Below are 23143 nucleotides of genomic sequence, written 5' to 3' on the forward strand. Positions count from 1 at the left end.
ATGGAATATTACTCAGCCATAAAAAGAAACGAAATTGAGCTATTTGTAATGAGGTGGATAGACCTAGAGTCTGTCATACAGAGTGAAGTAAGTCAGAAAGAAAAAGACAAATACCGTATGCTAACACATATATATGGAATTTAAGGGAAAAAAATGTCATGAAGAACCTAGGGGTAAGACAGGAATAAAGACGCAGTCCTACTGGAGAACGGACTTGAGGATATGGGGAGGGGGAAGTGTGAGCTGTGACAGGGCGAGAGAGAGTCATGGACATATACACACTAACAAACGTAAGGTAGATAGCTAGTGGGAAGCAGCCGCATGGCACAGGGATATTGACTCGGTGCTTTGTGACTGCCTGGAGGGGTGGGATCGGGAGGGTGGGAAGGAGGGAGACGCAAGAGGGAAGAGATATGGGAACATACGTATATATATAACTGATTCACTTTGTTATAAAGCAGAAACTAACACACCATTGTAAAGCAATTATACTCCAATAAAGATGTAAAAAAAAAATTCCCTAATCCTAATATTTCTTTTGAGAGAATAGAATAAGTAAGTCTTGACTATCTCATTCTCACAAAGCCAATTTCAGAGGAATGAATGAATGACCCGATCACGTGAGGCTGATTATGGGTCACTGGCCATTTTAAGCGCGGGGTTTGGGGAATGGAGAGCTGCAGTAATAGCACCATGCGTAAATAATCTTGCAGCTACGGGTCCTAAGCCCAGCAAACACGTGCTGCCCGCCGAGCACGGAGAGGGCGGGCACCCGGGAGGAAGATCCTAGGCGGCCGGAACGTGCTCGCGCCCGTGGCCGCCGCCGCCGCCGCCCGCGCCGCGGCCGTCCGGGTCTCGGAGGGAGCCCACGTGCGCCGGCCGGACCCAAGCAGAGGGAGCGCCCGGGCACTCGCGAGGAAATGGCGGGCGAGGCGCTGTTCAGGGTTAGGGAAAAGTGTGGGGCGAGTTACGCCCCGACAGGGGAGAGTAGAGAAGGTAAGGCTTTCGGGACGGAAAGGAGAGAGGGAGGATCGTGAGCTAGGTAAGGCGTCCCGACCTAGGCCTTGGGAGGAAAGGGGGCGGGGGGGGGGGGCAGCGGTATAAAGGTACACCTGAAACTGGCTGGGAGTTTATTCTAAGGTCCGGGTCGGAAGTGCTCACACCTGGAGTCTGGCGCGGGTGGGTGGAAGGTGGAGCCCCACCCAGACAAAGGCAGGCCCGCCACCGGCCCAACCCCACCACAGCTCGACTTCCTCCTCCCAGCGCGGGCGGCCTGCCCTTCTCGAGCGCCAAATCCCCTCAGCTAGCTCCGCCCCGCCAGTAGAGGAGGGCGGGTGGGGGCGTGGCCCATCCACTCCCTCGTCTGCGCTCAGTCGGCGTCCGCGTCAGCCGGAGCCCGACGCGTTGACGCGGCACGTCGACGTATGTGACGCGCAGGCCCGGGCCGCTCCTCCTTCCTTGAGTGAGTGCCGGCCCGGTCTGGGCGGGGGAGAAGAGGGCGGGCGGGGGAGGGAGAGGCGACCCGGGAGTCGTAGTGGGCCGCGGGCCGGACCGGGTCCCGGGGCGGCGGGAGCCAGGGCCGGGCCGAAGGGCTTGGCGGGCCGTTAGAGGGCCACGGCGGCTGTCGGGTCTCCTCCCTTGCCGGACTTGCGCGCCCCGGAGCCCGGAGCCTCCGGCGCTGTGCCCACCCCGCTCCAGCTCGCGTCTCCCGACTCCAATTAGGTCAGGCTCGGAGTTCCGCGGCCGCGGCTCCGGCCCCCAACGCGCGGCGGCCGCCCGGCTCGCCTTTCTTTCTTCCCTCGCCTTCCTCTCCTCTTGTCTCACCCTCCCCCCTTCTTTTCGCGTTGCTGGGGTTTTGTTTTTTGTTGTTTTATGCTTTGGGGGTTTTGTTCCTCAGCCCGAGCTCATGGGTGTACATTATCATGCTCCTCTTTTGTAGAACAACCCGATGGCCATGGAGGCCGAAGAGACGATGGAATGCCTTCAGGAGTTCCCTGAACATCATAAAATGATCCTGGACCGATTGAATGAACAGCGAGAGCAGGACCGGTTTACTGACATCACCCTGATTGTCGACGGTGGGTAGCGTGGTGGGCCGAGGAGCGAATTTGTGGCTTCAGATCTTCTCTCCCCTTCCCCCATCCGCCTTTTTTATCCACCTTCTGTGGACTCCCTATCGAAAGTCTGCGGACGGTGTGCTCTGGAACCCGAGGACACTTATCAGTGTCCCTTCACGTAGACCATGCTGCAGAAGGATAGTCACGCTTTCAACATAATCATGGCATTTTAAGTTCTTGCAGCCTTTTCAAGTGTTCGCATTGTACACTTGAATGCAAGGTGGCGGGGATAGGGAGGATGTCTCTAAATGTTTGGTTAGTAGACTTCTGCTGTTAAGCTGCTTTGAGCAGTCTTTCACAGGAGTCATTTGGGAAGTGTTCTTTCTAGTTTCCCAAATGGTCTTGGAGGGAAAATGTGAGAGATTCCTTTGCAGCACTGGTACCCCCTTTGGTAACCCCCAAAATATAATGCGGTCTTTACCAGTCTTAGGAGTAGTCATTATAATGGATGCAAACCCAGCTTGGGTATCTTTTGTTTAGTGAAAATAGACTTCTTGAGGCAAGCTATACTTTATTATAGCCTACAGCTGGTCTGCTGTAGGTTGAGTTTCCAAATATTAGGCATACTAAAATGTTTTCCATAGCAAACACATCCAGCTTGGTGCTTATTCTGTGGCTTTTTCTTCTCTTTTCAAATGACGTATAACCTTTTGGGTTGTGTTTATATTTAGCAGTTTCAACTGAATAGGATATGCCTTTGACTTAAGTGGTACCTCCTGAAATGTTGTAAGGTGGCCTTTATAGAGCTGACTTAATAAGGCCCTTGAGGTAAAGATCCTGCTTCATGTCAAATTGAGATTTAAATTTGTGAAGATAGCTGTCCAGAATATAGTTTTATAATTATATTACGAAAGACCTATTTTACTTTAATTTCTTAACTTGTTTTATAGTTTTATATTTGATTTTTGTGAATATGATGATTTTATTTTGTTTTTTCTCTAGGACACCATTTTAAGGCCCACAAGGCTGTTTTGGCTGCTTGCAGCAAGTTCTTTTACAAATTCTTTCAGGAGTTTACTCAGGAACCTTTGGTGGAGATAGAAGGTAAATGCTTGTTTTAAATACAATATTTAGCAAGCATTATAATTTGATGAAGAAGCTTTAGGCAGTTAATTTAGCAAGGTACCATGGGAAACAGGCATCAATGGTTTCTATTCGGTGACTGGATAAATTGTTCTTTTGACACCTGAGAATTCTTACTTTTAGTAACGTGCTTCGTAAAATGATCTTCCAGGAAAAACTCTTACGTTAAATGGTTCGTCTCTTAAAGGAGTCTTTTTCATTGCTAATACCAGTGATCACTGTCTTTTGAAAACATGTATTAAAAGTGAATTTCCATCTTATTTAGTGGGCTTATGTTTCAGACTGGTCCAGATGCTGCAGGCCTCTGTATAGCAGCATGACACGCACAGTGTGAAATGGGCTGTCATAATATGGAAAAGGCTAGGAAAGATTAACTGAAGTAGCATTCAGAAGAAGTTCTAGTGGCTGTAGAAAGTCTAGGATGGAGGGGGGTCATCTACTAGATACTGTCTTAAAATAGAAATTTTTATACTTGTTTGACTTTTTGTAATAATAGCCCACCAAGTGCCAGGTATTATGCTGTGTAGTTTGTGTGCATTTTCTGAGGTTCACAGCAGTGCTTTGAAGTAAGTGGTTTTACTTCCAATTTACGTATCAGGGAGCAGGCTCTAAAAGGTTACTTGTCTGAGGTTGCCCAGCTAGCAAGGGATTCAGTTTATTCTATTAATTCTGCTGCTACGATACCTAGCCCTCTACCCCTCAATCCAAAACTGTGGGAAATAAATCAGCTTACCTACATAGATACAGGGTTCTTGAGTTTGGGTTTTGTATCTCTCAGTGTGTATATATTCTCTGTTATGAATGGGTTGCCTAGAAACAGTATTCCCTTGGAAAAATTTGGTGTCTAGGGGAGTAAAGAAAACATAGAGTTAAGAGTATTCTCTTATTTTGATAGTTCCAGCTTACCTAGCATTCTGGCTGATATCCATAGATAGATTATCTTTGATTATCTGTGATGGACAGAGCACAGGCATGATGGAAATCCTCAAAGCTTACTAAAGTGAGAATCCATCAGCCTAGATGGTATTTCTGTTACAAGCCAAAGTTTTGTGCATTTATTCACCTGAGGTACTGAGACCCCAGGCAGGTTACTTTATCTCAATTGCATATTTGCCTCTTCATCTGAAAAGTGGGTTAATAGGCTTGTACTGTTGTGCTAATGATTAATTGAAATGGCATCTGCAGAGTGCCTGGCGTAGTGTTTGGTGCACTGTCAAAGCTTAATAGATTGGGGTTGTTTATCAGATTTAATACCTATTATAATATACCATGCCAGACCCAGGAAATGAGAAATTGATTAATAAGACAGCCCTTAGAGAATTTGCAAATTTAATCATGGATAAGCAACAGTTAAGGAGTGCAAAAAATGTTGCAGAGAATTTTGTTGCAGAATGGTGTCACTAAGGAGGGAGGATGAGTGGTTTAGTTTACTTTAGAGAGAAGGAGGATTTCAAAGATGAGTCAACTTCTGGGCAGAATCTTAAGTTAAAAAATAAGTGGCCCAGGCTAGAATATGCATTGCTGGTGGAGTGTGGAGTACTGACCTACCTGGAGAAGTAGGGTCTTTTCTTCTGAAGGCTAATCACCTTGGGATTATCTCTTGTACTTCTGATGTGCTCTGTCCATTATAGTACAGGACACACAACTTTCAGTATTTAAACTGTAGAAGGTAAGAAAGAAAAATGTAAAAACATTCTTTCTGTTTTTGTTATTTGCCAGATTAAGGTTTAAAGAATCAATTTGGCTCAAATTGATTGTCTTCTTAAGCCCTTAACTTTGGAATTGCTGTACTATCTGGCTAGGTCACCTGGTTGTAGAGAAAGCCCTGGGCATGCATTTAGAAAACCTGACTTGTATTCCCAGCTTTACTGTTTGTCAATTGTGTAACATTGGACATCTTAGCTTCCTTTTTTCTCTTTTAATCTGCAGAAAATGTCAAGGAATTTTGGATTATGTCATGGGCATTATTTTTTTCCTTTTTTTTTTTGGTCTGTGTCAGGTTGTTGAGGCATGTGGGATCTTTCGTTACGGTGCAAGGTTTCTTTGTTGCGTGTTTGGGCTTCTCTAGTTGTGGCGTGTGGGTTTTTCTCTCTCTAGTTGTGGCACATGGGCTCTGTAGCTTGCGGCACGTGGGCTTAGTTGCCCCGCAGCATGTGGGATCTTAGTTCCCCAACCAGGGATCGAACCTGCATCCCCTGCATTGGAAGGTGGATTCTTTACCACTGGACCACCAGGGAAGTCCCTGTCACGGGCATTTTGAATATTATGTTTTGACCCTCTGTGTGCTGTTAGAATCATCTGGAGAATGCTTTTGGTTTTTGTTGTTGTTTTGATTTTGTTTTGTTTTAGCAGACAATCAACCTGATTAGGTTCAGACTGCCTTGTGTGGACTGTGGATCCAATTCCAATTTAGTTTTCAAAACTTTTGTTGTTTTGTTCAGGTCCCAGGTGTGCCGACCTGGGTGGTAGTCCACACCACAGTGTAATTCTCAAAGCCTTTGCTGTGCTGCCTCACGTCATTTTTGCACACGTGCAGCTGGGTGGTGAGCTCAAGACTACATACACAGATTTAAAGGACCTCTCTCCAGCTCCCTTCTGATGGCCTCTGTACTTAGCTCCCCTGAGCTCCCTTTCCTGGTCCTTTGGCTGGAAGACTAGGAGGTTAACCTTCCTGTGCTGTTGTACATTTTCTGCAGTGGAATCCATTTCCTGGATAATAACATGGTGAGAGAAGAAAATAACAAGAATTCTCTCCATGCTCTTCAGATGATAATCTCTTTCCTAGTTCTCAGCCAGAGAGAACTTTCTCTTAGGGTTGAGTTGCCTGCTTGGTGGCAACTAGCCATAGATGTGCAGCGTCAGACTGGGGCTTGTCTTGAGGGAGGGCTGAGAGAGAAATAAAAACCAGCTATTTTTCCCCACCCCCACACACTCTCCATCCCCTTTGCTGGTTCTCTAGCCGGAAAGAGTTTCTCCTGGAGCTTTTTCTGTCTGCATCTGCTACCCAGTTACCGGAGTTGGGCTGTCCTCAAGCTGGGTTATGTGGGAGGAAAAATATAAAACGAGGAAACTTACTGCTGTTCTTTGAGTTTTGATTTCTCTCCCCAGTCTCTTTGCTTCTGTTTTTTCTTCGGAGTCCTTGTATATTAGCTTTATGTATTCTTTTCAGAATTTTTAGTTATAATCAATGGACAAGATAGGGTGGCGTATACATTCTTCATCTTAGCTAGAACTAGAACTCCCATCTGTAAAATAGGGATGGTTCTTGTCTTTAGCCGCTCACTAGAAACACCAGGGGAGCTTTTGCAAGTACTAATACCCAGGCTTTTTCTCCAGATCAATTAAATCGGTCTTTGAGGGGTGAGATCCAAGCATCTGTATTTAAAAGTTCTCTAGGTCCTTGTTATCCAAGGTGTGGTCTGAGGATCAGTAATGCGTGGGCATCACCTGTGAGCTTGTTAGAACTGTAGACTCTCAGGCTCCACCCTAGACCTACTGAATCAGAACAGAATCCTCAGATGATTCCTTTGTACAGCAAAGTTAGGGCAGCACTGCCCTAAGACAAGTCCAGTATGCAGCCAGTGTTGAGAACCACTGCCTTATAGGGTTTTGTAAAAGCAAATGTATGTAAAGAGAATTTAAATTGAAATATGCTCTATGAGTATAAACTGTCATTAGATGCAAGCTGAGCCAGCTCTCTCCCTGTTTTCTGGGTCCCTGGTGAAGTAAGTTATCTTTGATTAGGACTGCAGGTTCACCTTTGATTTAAGTCAAAATTGTTGTCCTTGAAGCCAGTTGCATCCCACCTCAGCTTTGTGACTTGGATTCACACCATATAACATCTTCAGCAGACATTCACTCCCTTGTTCAGAACACAACAGCCTTCTCCTAACCCGAGCCTCCAATTTTCCAAATCCATTCTTTACTTCTCCTGAAATCACAGATCCATAAGCACCTAGTTTCTCTCAAACAGCAACTCTACCATCACGTCCAAAATCTTAGCCCCTAATATCAAGGACAAAACATCCAAGCACATATTCATACATCCTATTTGAGTAGGAGTTTTCCACCAGTTGAGGAATTCTATAAGACTAGAGAAATTCCAGAATGCCCACCCCCCACTTTTGCCTCTTCCTAAGGGGAAAAATGACTCAGGTCAAGGTGTTTATATTAACATTTTTCTTAGATACTTCCTGAGAAAAATTGTATATTATGAAAGGAGTAAGGAATTGAGAAAATGGGCTGAAATTTGAAAGTTACTAAACTAGTCCTAATAGAGTATAAAATATTTTTGCAGCTGTACATCATCTACCAACCCTTCACTTACCTGGGCAGGTGTTATAAGTTTGGTTCCCGTTAGCTAATTAAGTCAGTGGCTTATTCCTAGGACCAGTGTTGGACTGGCCACATAAGAAGCACTTAGGGTGGGCTTCCCTGGTGGCTCAGCGGTTAAGAATCCGCCTGCCAATGCAGGGGACAAGGGATTGATCCCTGATCTGGGAAGATCCCCAATGCCGCGGAGCAACTAAGCCTGTGCGCTACAACTACTGAGCCTGCGCTCTAGAGCCTGCGAGCCACAACTACTGAGCCCGTGCGCCTAGAGCTTGTGCTCTGCAACAAGAGAAGCCACTGCAGTGAGAAGCCCGTGCACTGCCACGGAGAGTAGCCCCCGCCCGCCGCAATTAGAGAAAGCCTGTGCACAGCAATGAAGACCCAGCGCAGCCAAAAATAAAACAAACAAATAAATAAATTTATTTTAAAAAAGAAGCACTCAGGGTGCTTATAAAAAGGAGTTCCCTATCCCAGTTTTGATTCTGGAGATCAGGGACCCATGCTTAAGTCTACAGGTGATTCTGATTAACCAAGATTGGGAACTAAGTCCACAAATTCTTGGAGGCCAGTTGCTTCTTGAAATTACTAATTTTTAGAATTTTCTATGGTAATCCACTGTGTGTATTACATAATACTCCCATTGGGGTCTGGGGCAATATCCTATAAGCAAATAATAATCCAGTGTATTATTAATAAGCAGCATAGCTTATTAATATTTACTCTAAGTGGGATAAAAATTATAAATAGCCTCATGTCAGTTCAGATCAAATTTTGCTGCCAAATTTATGGGAAAACTTCTGGTTTTAAGAGATTTGGGGGACTTTGGAAATATGAGTGAAAGATTGCAGTCTTGTAGTGAATGAGACATGGGTATTCAGACGCTTCCAAGCAGGAATGTTTCCTACCATCATCCTATTTAAAAATCTTTATCATGGACTTTGGAGTCAGGCCATCTGGGTTTGCTTCTAGTATTATCACTTAATAACTATGTGACTTTCACAAGTTACTTCTCTGTGCCTCAATTTCCTCATCTGTAAAATGGGGATTATAATAGTACTTCATAGGGTTGTCAGGAGGATTAAGTCAGTTGATGATTTGTAAAGTGTTTAGAGTCCTGCCTGATATGTATAGTAGGCATACATATGTGTGTTTGATTAAAAATCAAAATCTCATTCTGCTTCAGGAAAAATTTACACATTGTTCTTAGGAAAGATTTCTGTTGCCCTTTTAAATATTTGGTCAAAACACCTTAAAAAAAAAAAACAGCAAAATCTAGTTGTCTGTTTCTCAGGCTACTCTCATATAATAAACAACATGGTTAAAAGACAACCAGGAGGGGCTTCCCTGGTGGCGCAGTGGTTGTGAGTCCGCCTGCCGATTCAGGGGACATGGGTTCGTGCCCTGGTCTGGGAAGATCCCACATGCCGCGGAGCGGCTGGGCCCGTGAGCCATGGCCGCTGAACCTGAGCATCCGGAGCCTGTGCTCCGCAACAGGAGAGGCCACAGCAGTGAGAGGCCCGCGTACTGCAAAAAACTAAATAAATGAGACAACCAGGAGAAAAAAGATTAGGGGACCCAATAAATTAGCCATTAATGAATCCAGTCATTTTTAGTTTGCTTATTTGGTAGCATGTAACTTGGTCATATTACATTATATTTTATGGTGCTTCTCAATATTCAGATTGTTTTCAGGCATTTTGAAGATGAGTTTTCTGAGGCTCAGAGGTTCTGACTTGCCCCAGATTGCACAAGTCATGGAGAGACTGAACTGAAACTTGAAAGTTGGCTTCCTGAACGATATTTTTTCCTAACACATATAGAAGATGGTGGATATTCCACCAGTATTCTTACTGTTGTCCTGAAGGCCACATTCAGGTGTATAAAGTACATGGGAAGAACATAAAAATATTTTTTCTTTTCCTATTTTTTTTTCTTTTTTGGCCACCCAGGGCGGCTTGTGGAATCTTAGTTCCCCAACCAGGGATTGAACCAGCGCCCTTGGCAGTGAAAGCGTGGGGTCCTAACCACTGGACTGCCAGGAAATTCCTGTTTTGTATTTGTAATTGTGCATATTGTGTGCAGCTTGGTCTTGGCCATTTTTTTAGCATAAAAAAATCTATAAAAACAAGTTTTCTCTTTGTTCCTGTCAATAGCTTTTCATAGCCTTGCATTAGCACACTGAAACAATATTATATAGCATTGAAGAGCACAAAGAAGTAGAGTATCATTTTGGGCCAAAATTTAAACAAACTTGCAAAGAAAGCTTGGAATTGTGGAAGCTTAATTCTGAAAGTGACTTTGGCCTTTATCCATTTATACCTACTTTGTGTGCCTGCATTTTAGGAAGCATTGTGTTAGATACTGTGAGGTGGGTGTAGAGGCAAATTTCCGTAAAGTAGCTTACAGTCAAGAGTTGTCCATGAATTTTAACTATAAGACCAGGTACAGAGTTCAGCCTGAGGGAACTATTAAAGAGGTTCATTAAAGATGTGACATTAAAATTGGTCCTTCAAGGGTGGTAGGATTTGTCGAGGTAAGGTGATAAAGCATTCAGGATGGAGGGTGTTAAGGAAGGCAAGGAAATTCTTAGAAAGTGAAGGGTTTGTTTGAGGATCAGTATATAGTGTAGGTTTGACATAGTTTAAAATTTGGAAGGAAAAATAGTGGTAAGTAGAAAAATAATGTGAAGGACCTTGAAATAAAGGCAGAATGGTACTGAACTTTATTTGCTAAGCTTTTGAAAGCTATTGATGATTTTGGAGCTGAGTTGACACAGAGCTCCCTGGCAGGCAACATAGCATGTCTGATGTAATAGCCCATTCGTGTATTTGAGTGATAGATTTTACTGTTCTGTAAGAGCCTTAGGAAGTCTTTGGGAAAGATCTTAAAGTAGTTTGCTAGTTAGTGCTGAACTTGGCTACAAAATTATTATACTGTAAATGAGAATTCTGCCAGGAAATTATCTTCCAAAGTGACAAATACTAATCATTTTCCAAACACTGGGCTTCTATTTTTTTCTTTACTAAATGTTACAAGATTTGAATCAATGTGAGTACATGTTAATGCATGTCTTTTTTTTTTTTACAGGTGTTAGTAAAATGGCCTTTCGTCATTTGATTGAGTTCACATATACAGCAAAATTAATGATACAAGGAGAAGAAGAAGCCAACGATGTATGGAAAGCAGCAGAGTTTCTACAAATGCTAGAAGCTATCAAAGCCCTTGAAGTCAGGTAATTACTTATTTCCTTAATGGGGAACAAATAGTTATATTCAGTCATGTCCACCCTGACTGTTAGTCAAGAATTTATTATGTCATGTCATAAGGGACTGATTTCCTTAGTGAGGCAGAGATAGTTATATTCAGTCATGTTCACCCTGTTAGTCAAGAATGTATTGTATGTATCATGCTGTAAAGAACTGATGTTTTGAAATTAAGAATATGTATTTAAGGATCTATAAAGTTCTACTGGTTATGATCTTCACGCTTGATTTCTTGTCCTTATGTAAAAACTGTGCTAATATTAACTCAAGTAGCATCTTTTGTTTCTAATAAAATAAGGAGGACTAGGCATCTTTTTAGGAGTTCTCTGGGTTCCTATAAACTATTCTGTGGATTCAGGTTGTTAATTGTACCAAGACTTACTCTAAAAGCGGTTTGGCTTACAAAGATTAATATGGTACTGTTTAAAAATAAGTGAGGAGGGGCTTCCCTGGTGGCACAGTGGTTGGGGGTCCGCTTGCCGATGCAGGGGACACGGGTTCGTGCCCCGGTCCGGGAAGATCCCACATGCCACGGAGTGGCTGGGCCCGTGAGCCATGGCCGCTGAGCCTGCGCGTCCGGAGCCTGTGCTCCACAATGGGAGAGGCCACAGCAGTGAGAGGCCCGTGTACTGCCAAAAAAAAAAAGTGAGGAAATGGGTGAAGATATAAGAAATAGGCCAGGTGGAAGTGATAATCAGTGAAGTTAGAAATGTGATGGCAAAAATGCATGCTGTTTAAGTCTGTACACTTGCTAGATGAGCTGAGTCTAGCTCTGAGTTCTGAAGTACCTAGCGAAAAGAAAAAGGGGAAAAAAACACCTCAGTTACATTATTTATAATAAGATGAGAACAAATCAATTGCTTAGGAGCCATTCTTGGTATTAAAACACACAGTTTCTCATAGGAAGTTATTAGGAAAACATTAAGTGATATAATGAATAAAGACCTCAGCATCTTACATAATGAATAGTGGCATGGTAGTGTCTAAGAACAAGAGCTCTGGAGTCAGACTGCCTCGGTCTGCTATCAGCTACTCAGTTTCCTTATCTGTCAAATGGGGATAAAAATGGTACTTTCTACATAGGATTATTTGTGAGGGTTGAATGAATGAATGTGAAGTGGTTAGCATGGAGTCTGGCATGGGGGTTGTTATTATCTCCTGGCTTTGTTTCTTGTGACCCTCAATATAGGTCATTGGTATACACTAATGTGCAGTTTGGTAAAATCAGTTTCACATGGGACAGAATGATCTAGTCTGACTCACTGATGTGGTTCAGTCAAAAGATATAACTTAGAATAACTAAGAAATAATTGAACTGTAGTCATCCAAAAATACTATTTCTCCTAATGAGCTTTTAATTAGTTTGGTGACAGAGTTCAAGATTAGACTCTTCTGACAAGAGCGTGGTGTGTATATTTTCTCTGATGACTAGTGCTTGGCACATAGTAGGTGTCCAGTAAACATTTATGAATGGATGAACGGGTGCATGCCCATTAAAACCAAGCCAGCATTCTCCTGCAGAGAGAGCTAAGACACGGATAGCAAAATAGAGGTGTGTTGAGGATATATACCTGATTAGGTCATACCTTCTCAATGTGGAGGTAGACTAGGGGAATATATATGCATGGGGCAACATCAGATTTGTGGTTAAATCCTGTATGAGAACTTTTTGGAAACATGTTCTGTGTGGTCCCTTTGCTGCTCATGGTAGCGAGTAGCATCTTACTACAGGGAAAGTCCTGAGTAACAGAACATTGGAATATATTCTGTGACAACGGCCCAGGTTGGATTTGGTAGGCATTTAATTGAGTTCATGTGTCTAGTCATTGGGTAAGAACAGCTGGATACAGCTGTTTTACTATGCCTATTTAGAACCTTTTAGAAAGTTTATTATTATAAGACTGGGATCCTTATAATAATTATAACCGTCAGCGCTTTACAATATAAATATAGTAGTATGTTGAATTGTTTCATGAACCAGTTAGGCATGCAGTATACTCTGAAGAATTCTTCAGAAAGATAGCAGTATTACATATTGGCTGTTTATAATTGGCTGTGTATAATGTTATACAATTTAGGAATAAAAATTACATAATGTAGTTGTGTTTAAATCAACTGGTGAAGGCAACTCTATATTGAGTAGACTATTGTATAACTGTTTTGCAGGTATGGAAGGTGAATAAGGCTCTTCTCACATTTGCAATATGCAAATATTTTTGGAATATAGTGTACACTTTTTGAATGGCACTGAAAAAAAATACTAGGACCTTATTTTGCTGAAATTGCATCATTGTTTATTTAAAACTATAGGAGAAGGTTCCTGTTATTTGTTAGGAAGAAGCATTTGCCTTACAGATTTTTTCCTCCCCAGCCTTTTAAGATGTAATTTACATATAATACAATTCACCCATCTTAATGTAGAGTTTGAATTTTGTTAATTGTACACAGTAGTGTAACCACCACCACAATCAGGACATAAAAACATTCCCATCACCCTAAGTTTTCTTATGACCCTGCAGTCGACCCTGATCCCCAGCCCCAGGCAACCAGTGATCTGATTTTTATCACTGTGGCTTTATCTTATTTAGAATGTCATATAAATGGATTCCTAAGGCGTGTAGTCTTTTGTCTTTGACTTCTTCACTTAGCGTCATGTTTTAGAGGTTTGTCCATGTTGTTGTGGGTTCCTTTTTATTGCCGATTATTATTCCATTGTATGGATATACCATCTGTTACGGACATTTAGGTTGTTTCCAGTTTTTGACTATTACAAATAAAGTGGCTATGAATGTTTGTGTGTAGGTCTTTGGACATATGGTTTTATTTCTCTCAGTAAATACCTAGTATTGGAATAGCTGGGTTGTATGGTAGATGTATTTAATTTTTTTTTTAAGAAACTGCCAAACTGTTTTCCAAAGTGATACATTCCAACTTGCAGTGTATGAGAGTTGCAACTGCTCCACAGCCTTGCTAATACTTGGTATGATCATACTTTTTCATTTTAGCCAAGTTGGTAGGTATATAGTGGTTTTAATTTGCATTTCCCTAATGATGTTGAGCATTTTTTCATGTGTTTTTTTGCCATCTGTTTATCTTTTTTGGTGAAGTATCTTTTGCCCATTTTTAAAATTGGGATATTGTCAAGAACTGACAGGTGGAAGACTTTATCCTATTTGCAAGCTAATAAGTTGGCCTGCCACATTTTTATGGATGCTGGCAGAAAACATGAAACTCATGAGTCAGAAAGGACTTTATTTCTCTCACAGCATATGGAGCAGCATGAGTTTCATGTTCATATCAACATGAAGCTCAAGCTGCTCCCCCGCCCCGCCCTGAGTCCAGTGGGGAATGATGCAGTGGCCTTGGTGTGTACCGTGCTCACAGGGTTTACATCACAGTTGAGGAACTCTGGGCTTTAGGAAACCCAAATCTTTTATAATGAGCTGTAAGCAAACCTGCCCAGCTTTTGCCCCAGAGGGGCTGTTATCTTTATTATTCTGTATAATAAATGAACCTGCCCTCCACTCTGGTGGAAGACAGGCTCTATTTTCTAAGGCAATTTGCTGTACAGACAACCTTGAAAAGATAGAACAAAAGACTGCCAGTGTGTTTGTGTATAAGATATGCAGAAACATGAGGGATCCATGGAGCGTTTTCTTCTACACTGTTTTAGCTTCTGGTGAATTTTCCCATGAGCACACTACTCCGTGACCACTCTGATTAATGTGACAAATAGGGGACTGGGACCTAATCCATTCAGTTTTTCTTACACTGGATTTAATTAAGACAACTATCAGCAGCACTCCAAGTAGCAGGATGTGGCCACCCTGCAGTGCTAAGCTTAAGCGTGCACCTACCCCCGCTAAGGTTCTGCACGCAACCAACTGAACAAATCCCTAGACAGCCAGGTGGCTTTCTCCTTTAGTTTGTGTATTGACTTTTCCACTTAGCCCTAAACATTAATCTAAGTATAGCAAGATGTTTTAGCAATTGCACAGTCTGAGCATTGGTCCACAGGGGGGACGTCTAGGGCAAGTCTAGCCTCCGTAATAACACTGGCTAGTGATTTGAGGCTGACATGAATACCTTCCAGAGCCCAAGTAGTGTCATTGATCACATTGTCTTGAGTCAGGCACAAATTTTGTACCACCTTTTTTTTTGCACGATATGCGGGCCTCTCACTGTTGTGGCCTCTCCCGTTGCGGAGCACAGGCTCCGGACGCGCAGGCTCAGCGGCCATGGCTCACGGGCCTAGCCACTCCGCAGCATGTGGGATCTTCCTGGACCGGGACATGAACCCGTGTCCCCTGCATTGGCAGGCGGACTCTCAAGTCCCCACCTTTTTATTTGGATGACTCCCATTGTAGAGAAAACTGCCCGTAGGGCTTGCATAAATAAGTCAGTTATTCCTCCAGGACACTCCCCCAAGTAACCAAGGGTAGCCTCACTTTTGGCCACCCAGGCGGCATGTGGGATCTTAGCTCCCCGACCAGGGATTGAACCCACGCCCCCTGCATTGGAAGTGCGGAGTCTTAACCACTGGACTGCCAGGGAAGTCCCAAGGGTAGCCTCATTTTGGAGAGACCTCCATGGTCATCTGAGAACTAAAGTGATCTACCAGTGGTGTTTCCCTAAACACTGGATGGTCCCTTCTTCCCACCTCAGAGTTGCAAGGCATACTTTTGGGAGGGAAGGAAGTTAGTACCTGGCTTCCATACAGGAAGTATAGTTGTTTGTGCCCCCAAAGGGGGACCTTCATCAGTCAGGGGCACAGGTTGACATTGTCACCAACGTTGTCTCCCTCTTTCTCAGCTCAGAATGATTGGGTCTAGGCCTTGTTTTTGGACTGAATGTCTGAGGGCAGCCAGTTTGGTCTGTTCTGTTTATCCTGAGCACCTGGATGCCAGCTGAATGGCAGTCAGCCACCTCGCGAACTGAGCCTCAGCTTTGGGAATGGTAGTGGGCCAACGTCTCTTGTTTTGCATGGAGCATGCAGGATGCTTGGCCATCCCGCTGCTGTTTGCAAAATAGTTCTCGGTAAAGTTAAGGGAGATTGGTGATCCAGTTGTCAGAGCCCTCTGGCGTGGGATGGCAGATCCAGCACGTTGCAACAGTTGGGGAGAGCTGCATGAGAGCCTCTTCCTACCTGAGGAAGGCTCTAAGAGTGGTTCTGAAGAACAAAGATTTTTAATGTCCCTTCTTCCCCCATACCTCCTGGAGTCTAAGAGGTTTCTCTCCAGGTTCCAGGGTGGTGGTTCTCCCTCCACCTCCACAAAATCAGTGTATCCCATTCTAGTAGCTGTAACTCAATCCCTTTTCCAGTCATCTCCTCCCCTTACCCGGACCTTTCATCTGGAATGGTCAGGGACAAGAATATTTTATAAAACTTAAGAGACCCGTTATGTCTCCCACTTTGGCTCACAAGGGCCAATCTGATTGTACTTGGCAAGCAGTATATTCAACCAAGTGGTCTTTATTCTTAGGATCTAAGATGATGTCCATTCAGTAAGAGAATCCAGATGGCTGAACTTGAACTAGGTTTGAATCTGCTAGGCCCACTTTTGACCAGGCTGTCCCAGGGTTGCCATTAGGCAGAAGGAAAAAGATCGTGTCTGAGAATGGTCGGGACAGATCCTGAACTTCCATTTAGGTTTATGTAACTTCACACCCCATTAGGCTTGATCATTACCCAGGAGGCAGCTAAAAACAGATGATCCTTTTCCGGGTAGAGCTCAGTTTGATGACCAAACTGCCTTACTAGGACTTTTGGACAAGGAGGAAGTGAGGGAAGTAGAGTCTGAAATCTTTTTGAGTCAGTAATTGATGAAACTATTGTAATTCTCTACAATATCAATATCTGTGGATGGCAGGGAGCTTGGAAGTTTTAACAATACCTTGACTAACAGCCAATTGAATAGCTTTTGGTGCATCATTATCAGACTGCAGATGGTCCGGAAAGCTAAACATATGACACAGCTTAGTTTCAAGAGCCATCTGGTGTGGCCAGAACCAACTGCTCAGACTGGAACAGCAACAGTGTAACCTGAAAAAGTGTCAGTAGTTGTGAGGCATCAGGGATAGCCCTGAGATGGGGTGAAAGGTCTAGTGTAGTTAGTCTGCCAGGTACAGTTGGACACAATGCCCTGTATGATTTGGCCTCATTCACCATGAAACAAACAGGCCAACTTTGGCAGGTGTCACAAGTCTGACATGCGGTAGCAACTTCTCCATCAGAAGCATAGGGTCTTTGACTTTCTGCTCAGTCTCTGATGCTGGATGTGTCACCATGTTCAGAATAATGTTGGGCCTAGGTGGCAGTGATGGAAGTCTGGGCAGTGTAGGTTGATAAGCAACTTGATTCCAGTTGGTATCAGAGAACAGGCTTTTACCATGAGCGTCTAATCAGTTATCCAGAGAGTTGAATCAATAGCTGCTCTTCGTTTCCACAGTTGTGGAAAGATGGGTGTCTAATCTGCCAAGACTTGCAGGTCTCCCAGACAGCTTGGCCATTGCAACAGCCCAAGAGTCAGTAAAAATACAGCAAGGCTCATAGTGGAGAGTGTCATCCAGAGCGACAAAGACAGCCTTGAGTTCTGCCTTCTGAGCAGAGCAGCCATGTCCACTCTTGGTTTTGCAAAGTTGGTGCTAAGGCGGAGCATCCGCAGCAGCCCAGTGAGTACCATCAGCCTTCAGCTTAGCCAAACCATCAGTGAATCAAAGACCCCATTGATCTGGTGGCTTTCTTTGGGCAGCAGCGTGGGGGAGCTACCACTTTCTCATGTAAAGCCGAGAGACCAGCTGCTTTCTTGACTGTCACTGTTTCTTTATGACCAGTGAGACTTGTTGGGCACATCTTACCTTGCTAGTCATGAAATCTTAGTTAACACACTCCCAAACGGCAGTATCAGGCTAGAGAGCCTCAAAGTTTCCATGGATCAGGCTTCACTTTTAACAAGAGTCCAATAGCAAGCTAATCCTTTCTTGTCAAAGGGAGTGTACCTTGTAGCCATGTCAGGGAATTGGCAAGTCCAAAATCCAGGGAATACCTTGGGGTGGAGACCACCTCCCTTTGCCAGAAGCTCTAATCTGCAAAAAGCGTCAGTCTCAGAGACTTAACAGCTCAAAGAGGTTGTTAGGGTTTTGGGGCCCGAAGGTAGAGACTGTGCCACAGCTTGATGGAAACTTCCAATTCAGCCTGTTGTTTGGAGCCCCACTTAAAAGATGCTGTTTTGCATATTGACTGATATAATGAAGAAAGTAGAATGCACAGGTGAGGCACATATTGTCTCTAGTACCTAAAAAGTCCAGTAAGATGCTGGGTTTCATTTTTGGTGGGAAGAGGGAGGAGGTGAAAAAACAGGTTTTCTTTTACTGCTGCAGGGGATTGAGTGTTGTGAATCTGCCTGTCTAGTCCCAAGAAACTTTACCTGGTGAGCAGTCCTCTGAATTTTGTTGGGATTTATCAGCAACCTCTGCTGGTAGAGGTGTCAAAACACTACGTCAGGGCCTTTGAGACTGAGACTTCTGGCTTGCCAGTCAGTAGGATATCAACAGTATAGTACAAATTTTAGATATCAAAAGATAAGACACTTGTGCTAAATCCTGACCCAGCTACTGGTGGCTAACATTAGGGGAGTTTGTTCCAGTAGCTCTTCTCTACATCTGGCTCTTCTCAATTGGGATGTTCCATCTCTGGTATTTACGGGATGAGAAGTGGTAAATGCACATGCCATACCAATCCCTGCTGTGCATTCAGATGTCAAAGCAACAACAGTATGTAGAATCAGGCCCACCCACAGGGTCAGGACAGCCTCCCTTTCCTGCTGTGAACCTTGCCCAGGCCCCATCAGTTGAATGTAAGCGCCTCCTCTCTGTGGAACCAGGTGGGATGGTGAGTTGGACACCTGCTGGATAAAACAGAGCCACGGAAGTTTGAGCCTCTCCCATTCTTGAGTTTTCCTCAGCGTACTTGGATGCATACATCGTGTCTTCACTGTTCACCCTTGGGAACAAGGAGACCTTGGCTCCAACCCTAATTATCTTTTCCAAGCTGGTGAGGTCAAGTTAGAGGCAACGGGAAGGTAGAAGGGGGGGAAGTGGTATGGAGGGAGAAAGTGATTCTCTGCCAGTGAGCAAGGTTCATTTTGGTTTCAAGCAGCACTGGAGCTGCATGTGGCTCAGCCAAACAAACCTCCAGTGTTTTCAGCCCACTCAAAGCCCTCTGTCAGGCAGCAGAGTCATCACTACTGACACTATCAGTGTCAGTTTGGGGGACCCCTTGATTCAGTAGCCCCATCCACATGGATTTCTAGTTGGGGCCATGTCATTTATGCCTTTTAGCTGACTCAGACTTCCACAGTGGTGGCTTTTTTTCAAGAGTGTAGCTTAATCTTGGACATTTGCTGCCCCACTGTCATGATAACATCTCTTACACTTTTTCCTGGTCTAACATAAAAGGGGGCTTTTCAGCAGGCCTGACCAAAGAATTTTATATTACTTTGGATCCTTTTTTCATTCCCCAGTGACTCATCTTCATCAGCATTATAAACCCAGTTGGGCAGGAAGACTCTTGCTAGTCAATGCCTCATCGTAGGAATTTGCTTCAGAGAAGTCTCTCCAAGAGCATCCACAGCACCCTTATGGCAGCCAGGACCCACTGCAAAAAAAACTCAAGCCTTTTACAGTCATCTCCAAATAGATCTCAGGTGGACATGACAAACTGCAGGAGGAGCTGAGCCCTGAGATGGCCCAGGTGTTGCAATTCTTCCTTGCTCTACAAGCATTATGTTGCCCCCTCATCTCCCGTGTGGACCAGCCAAAGTTCTAATGACTCAACTGGTTTCTGCTCATAGCAGTTGTGAATTTCCCTCCTGGCACACTTGGTTTAGGTACATGTGGCAGTAACTTGTCTATAAAGAGGCAGAACCTTCTGTCTCCACCCTCCTACTCCCTTTGAATCTTAGTGTTAATTGTTACTGTGGGCAGACTTCAGGCTGACCACCCAATTGGCAGGGAAGTCCTCCGCTGCCTCCCCCACCCCTAGCAAGTTTGCAGCAACTGGGACACCATTCCAGCAGCTGTCCTTAAACTTACTGCCCAGTACTCATCCTGTAACCACCTTCTCAGTTTTTCCTCATTAATAGGTGTCTTCGTTTCCTGGGGCTACCATAACAAAGTACCATGAACTGCATGTCTTAAAACAACACGAATGTATTCTCTCACAGTTTTCGAGACTAGAAGTCCTAAATCAAAGTGTTGGTAGGGCCATGTTCCCTCAAAAGCCTCTAGGGGAGAATCCTTCCTTGCCCTTTCTAGTTTCTGGTAGCCCCATGTGTTCCTTGGCTTGTGGCAGCATATCTCCAATCTCTACCTGTATTTTCACATTGCCGTCTTCCTTCAGTGTTTTCATATGGCCTTCTCTTCTTTGGGTCCACATGTCCCTCTTCTTATAAAGACTTAGTTAGAGTAGGGCCTGCTCTAATGACCTCATCTTAACTTGATTGCATCTGCGAAGACAATTCTAAATAAGGTCGCATTCACAGGTATCAGGGGTCAGGACTTCATCATATCTTTTGGGGGCACACAGTTGAACTCAGAGCAATAGGCAAATAAGGAGAGGACCATTTATTGCCCAGTTGACCATACAATTTGGTAAACAGGTTTACTGCCAGCTCTAGTAGGCTTCCTCAAATTCCGTTTGCTCTGTGAGGTCTCATCCTTCCTGTTCCAGAAAGCCTTGTCTTTTTCAGCATCCTGTTCTTGGTTGCCAAACTTCGGCAAGATCCGTGAGAGATCTGAGTGTTTATCCTACTTGCAAGCCAAGAAATTATCCTGCCATGGTTTCATGGATGCTGATAGAAGATGACGGGTCTCGTAGGTCAGAAAGAAGGACTTTATTATTCTCTGCACAGCAGGCAGCATGAGTTTTCTATTTGTGCCACTTTTCCCTTCCTTAAGTCCCACAGGGGTAACGTAGAGTGGCCCAGGTGAATGCTCTGCATGTGGTCGTTTTCATCACAGCTGAAGGATATCCAGCTTAGGAAACCAAAATCTTTTAGAATGGGCTGCAAACAAACCTGCCTGACCTTTATCCCACAGTGGGGAACATTATTATATTGGACAGTAAGTAAAGGTGTCCTCTTCTCCAGTGGCAGCCACTCTGTCTTCCCAGGCTGTTGGCTCTTCAGCAAACATCCTTGAAAACTAGTCCAGAACCAAAGCTGTCAATTCACAAGATACGCAGAAACGCAAGGGACTCACGGGGAATTGTCTCCCGACAGTTGTCTTAAGCCGTTGAGTTTATTGAATTGTACGAATTCTTTTTGTATTCTCTATATAAGACCTTTGACAGATACATGTTTACAAATATTTTCTCCTGGTCTATGGTGTGCCTTTCTGTTAACTGTGTATTTCAAAGGACCAAGTTTTTAATTTTGATGAAATCCATTTTATCAATGTTTGCTGAAAGTCTCTGCTTTCTGTGTGCTATTTAAGAAATCTTTCAATGTTGCAAAGATTTTTATCCCGTTTTCTTCTAGAAGTGTAATAGTTTTAGTTCTTACATTTAAGTCTATGATTCATTTTTAATTTTTTTGTGTATAATATGAGAGTAAGGGTCAAGGTTTATTTTTCCCATATAGATACCAGTTGTTCCAACACCACTGTTTTATATTTTCCCCATTAAATTACTTTGGAACCTTTTTTCAGAAGTCAGCTGACTATATATATGTAGATCTATTTCTGGACTTTATTCTCTTCCATTAATCTCCATGTGTATTCTTTCACCAATATCACATTGTCTTAATTTTGTAGCTTTATAGTAAGTCTTGAAATTGGGTAGTATAAGTCTTACAGTCTTGTTTTCTGCCTTTCCATACAAATTTTATTATCAGCTTATCAGTTCTTCCAAAAAGCCTGGTAGGATTTTGATTGATCTTATAGATTTTTTTAATCCATACATTGTGTATTTCAGGAACAAAGAAAACTCAGCTCCACTAGAGGAAACTACCACAGGAAAAAGTGAAGCAAAAAAAAGAAAGATTGCAGAAACTTCAAATGTTATCACTGAGTCATTGCCGTCTGCAGAATCTGAACCTGTTGAAATCGAGGTGGAGATTGCTGAAGGCACAATCGAAGTGGAAGATGAAGGCATTGAAACGTTAGAGGATGTGGCTACTGCCAGGCAGTCCATAAAGTATATTCAGAGCACAGGTTCCTCTGATGATTCCGCTCTGGCATTATTGGCAGATATCACCAGCAAGTACCGTCAAGGTGATAGAAAAGGGCAGATTAAAGATGAAGATGGCTGTGCCTCTGACCCCACAAGCAAACAGGTAGAAGGTATTGAAATTGTGGAACTTCAGCTGTCACATGTGAAGGACTTGTTCCATTGTGAGAAATGTAACCGTTCATTTAAATTGTTTTACCATTTTAAGGAACACATGAAATCACACTCCACTGAGAGTTTCAAGTGTGAAATATGCAATAAAAGGTATCTTCGGGAGAGCGCATGGAAACAACACCTCAATTGTTACCACCTTGAAGAAGGTGGAGTCAGTAAGAAGCAAAGAACTGGGAAAAAAATTCACATATGTCAGTACTGTGAGAAACAGTTTGACCACTTTGGACATTTTAAAGAGCATCTTCGAAAGCATACAGGTAATTAGCAAATACTTTATGTTAAAAGTATAGATTTTCCACATTCACTTGAAGCTAAGTGTCTAAATCCTTTTTTCTTATTTTAATTATCACCACAGGAACCACTTCCTGTGTTCCCTAATGTGCCGGCTGAGCACACAGTGTTTTTATAATATTCGTTGAAATATTTATGCTTTCAAAGCAAAATCAGTACTAATTTTGAAAGTAATTTTCATTCTTACATCTTGGCAATTTTTATAATTTAAAAAAAATACATAAAACAGTTGTGATTCTTTATTAACGGTTATACATTATGAGATTTTAATTACAGTGAAACTTCACTGTTAACTGTTTTTACTTTCCCTGCCTTATGTTAACAGATTACATAGATGGGTACATTTGCAAACAATCCCAAATATGTTTATACCTTTGCATACATTTGGTTATCTGTTTTGACCTGGCAGATAGTAAGGCAGTATTTGTCCATCTCCTTCATCTCTCCAAGGGCAAACATGTTAGGACTGGTGCACAGCCAGGGAGATGAAAAGGGTAAGGTCTCTGTACTCTCCTAAGAGCCATCCCAGACGTGAGGGAGATGTCCAGGGAGTCTGCCTTAGAACCTCTGGCCCTTCTAGTTCTGCATCCATCCCTGAGCCTATTTTTCTCCCTGTCAGAGTCCCTGTCCTTGGTCCCACACCCCAAGCTTTCTCT

At 43.3% G+C, this 23143-nt stretch overlaps 1 protein-coding gene across 2 annotated transcripts in view; it reads left to right on the top strand.

The window, feature by feature from the left end:
• Positions 1-1531: 1531 nt before the first annotated feature.
• The window catches only part of ZNF131 (zinc finger protein 131), a 31854-nt gene continuing 10242 nt past the window's right edge, over positions 1532-23143 (top strand). Inside the window, exons 1-6 of one of the 2 annotated variants that reach the window (XM_065874853.1) lie at positions 1532-1722; positions 1940-2078; positions 3060-3161; positions 10620-10764; positions 21768-22128; positions 22231-22453. In XM_065874853.1, the coding sequence (XP_065730925.1) occupies positions 1949-2078; positions 3060-3161; positions 10620-10764; positions 21768-22128; positions 22231-22453 (961 nt within the window). In that variant the 5' untranslated portion in view covers positions 1532-1722; positions 1940-1948. Of the gene's footprint in view, positions 1723-1939; positions 2079-3059; positions 3162-10619; positions 10765-21767; positions 22454-23143 lie in introns of those variants that run through there. The other variant, XM_065874852.1, reaches the window with a different exon arrangement.

Source organism: Phocoena phocoena, chromosome 3, assembly GCF_963924675.1.
Source record: "Phocoena phocoena chromosome 3, mPhoPho1.1, whole genome shotgun sequence".
Lineage (NCBI taxonomy): Eukaryota > Metazoa > Chordata > Mammalia > Artiodactyla > Phocoenidae > Phocoena > Phocoena phocoena.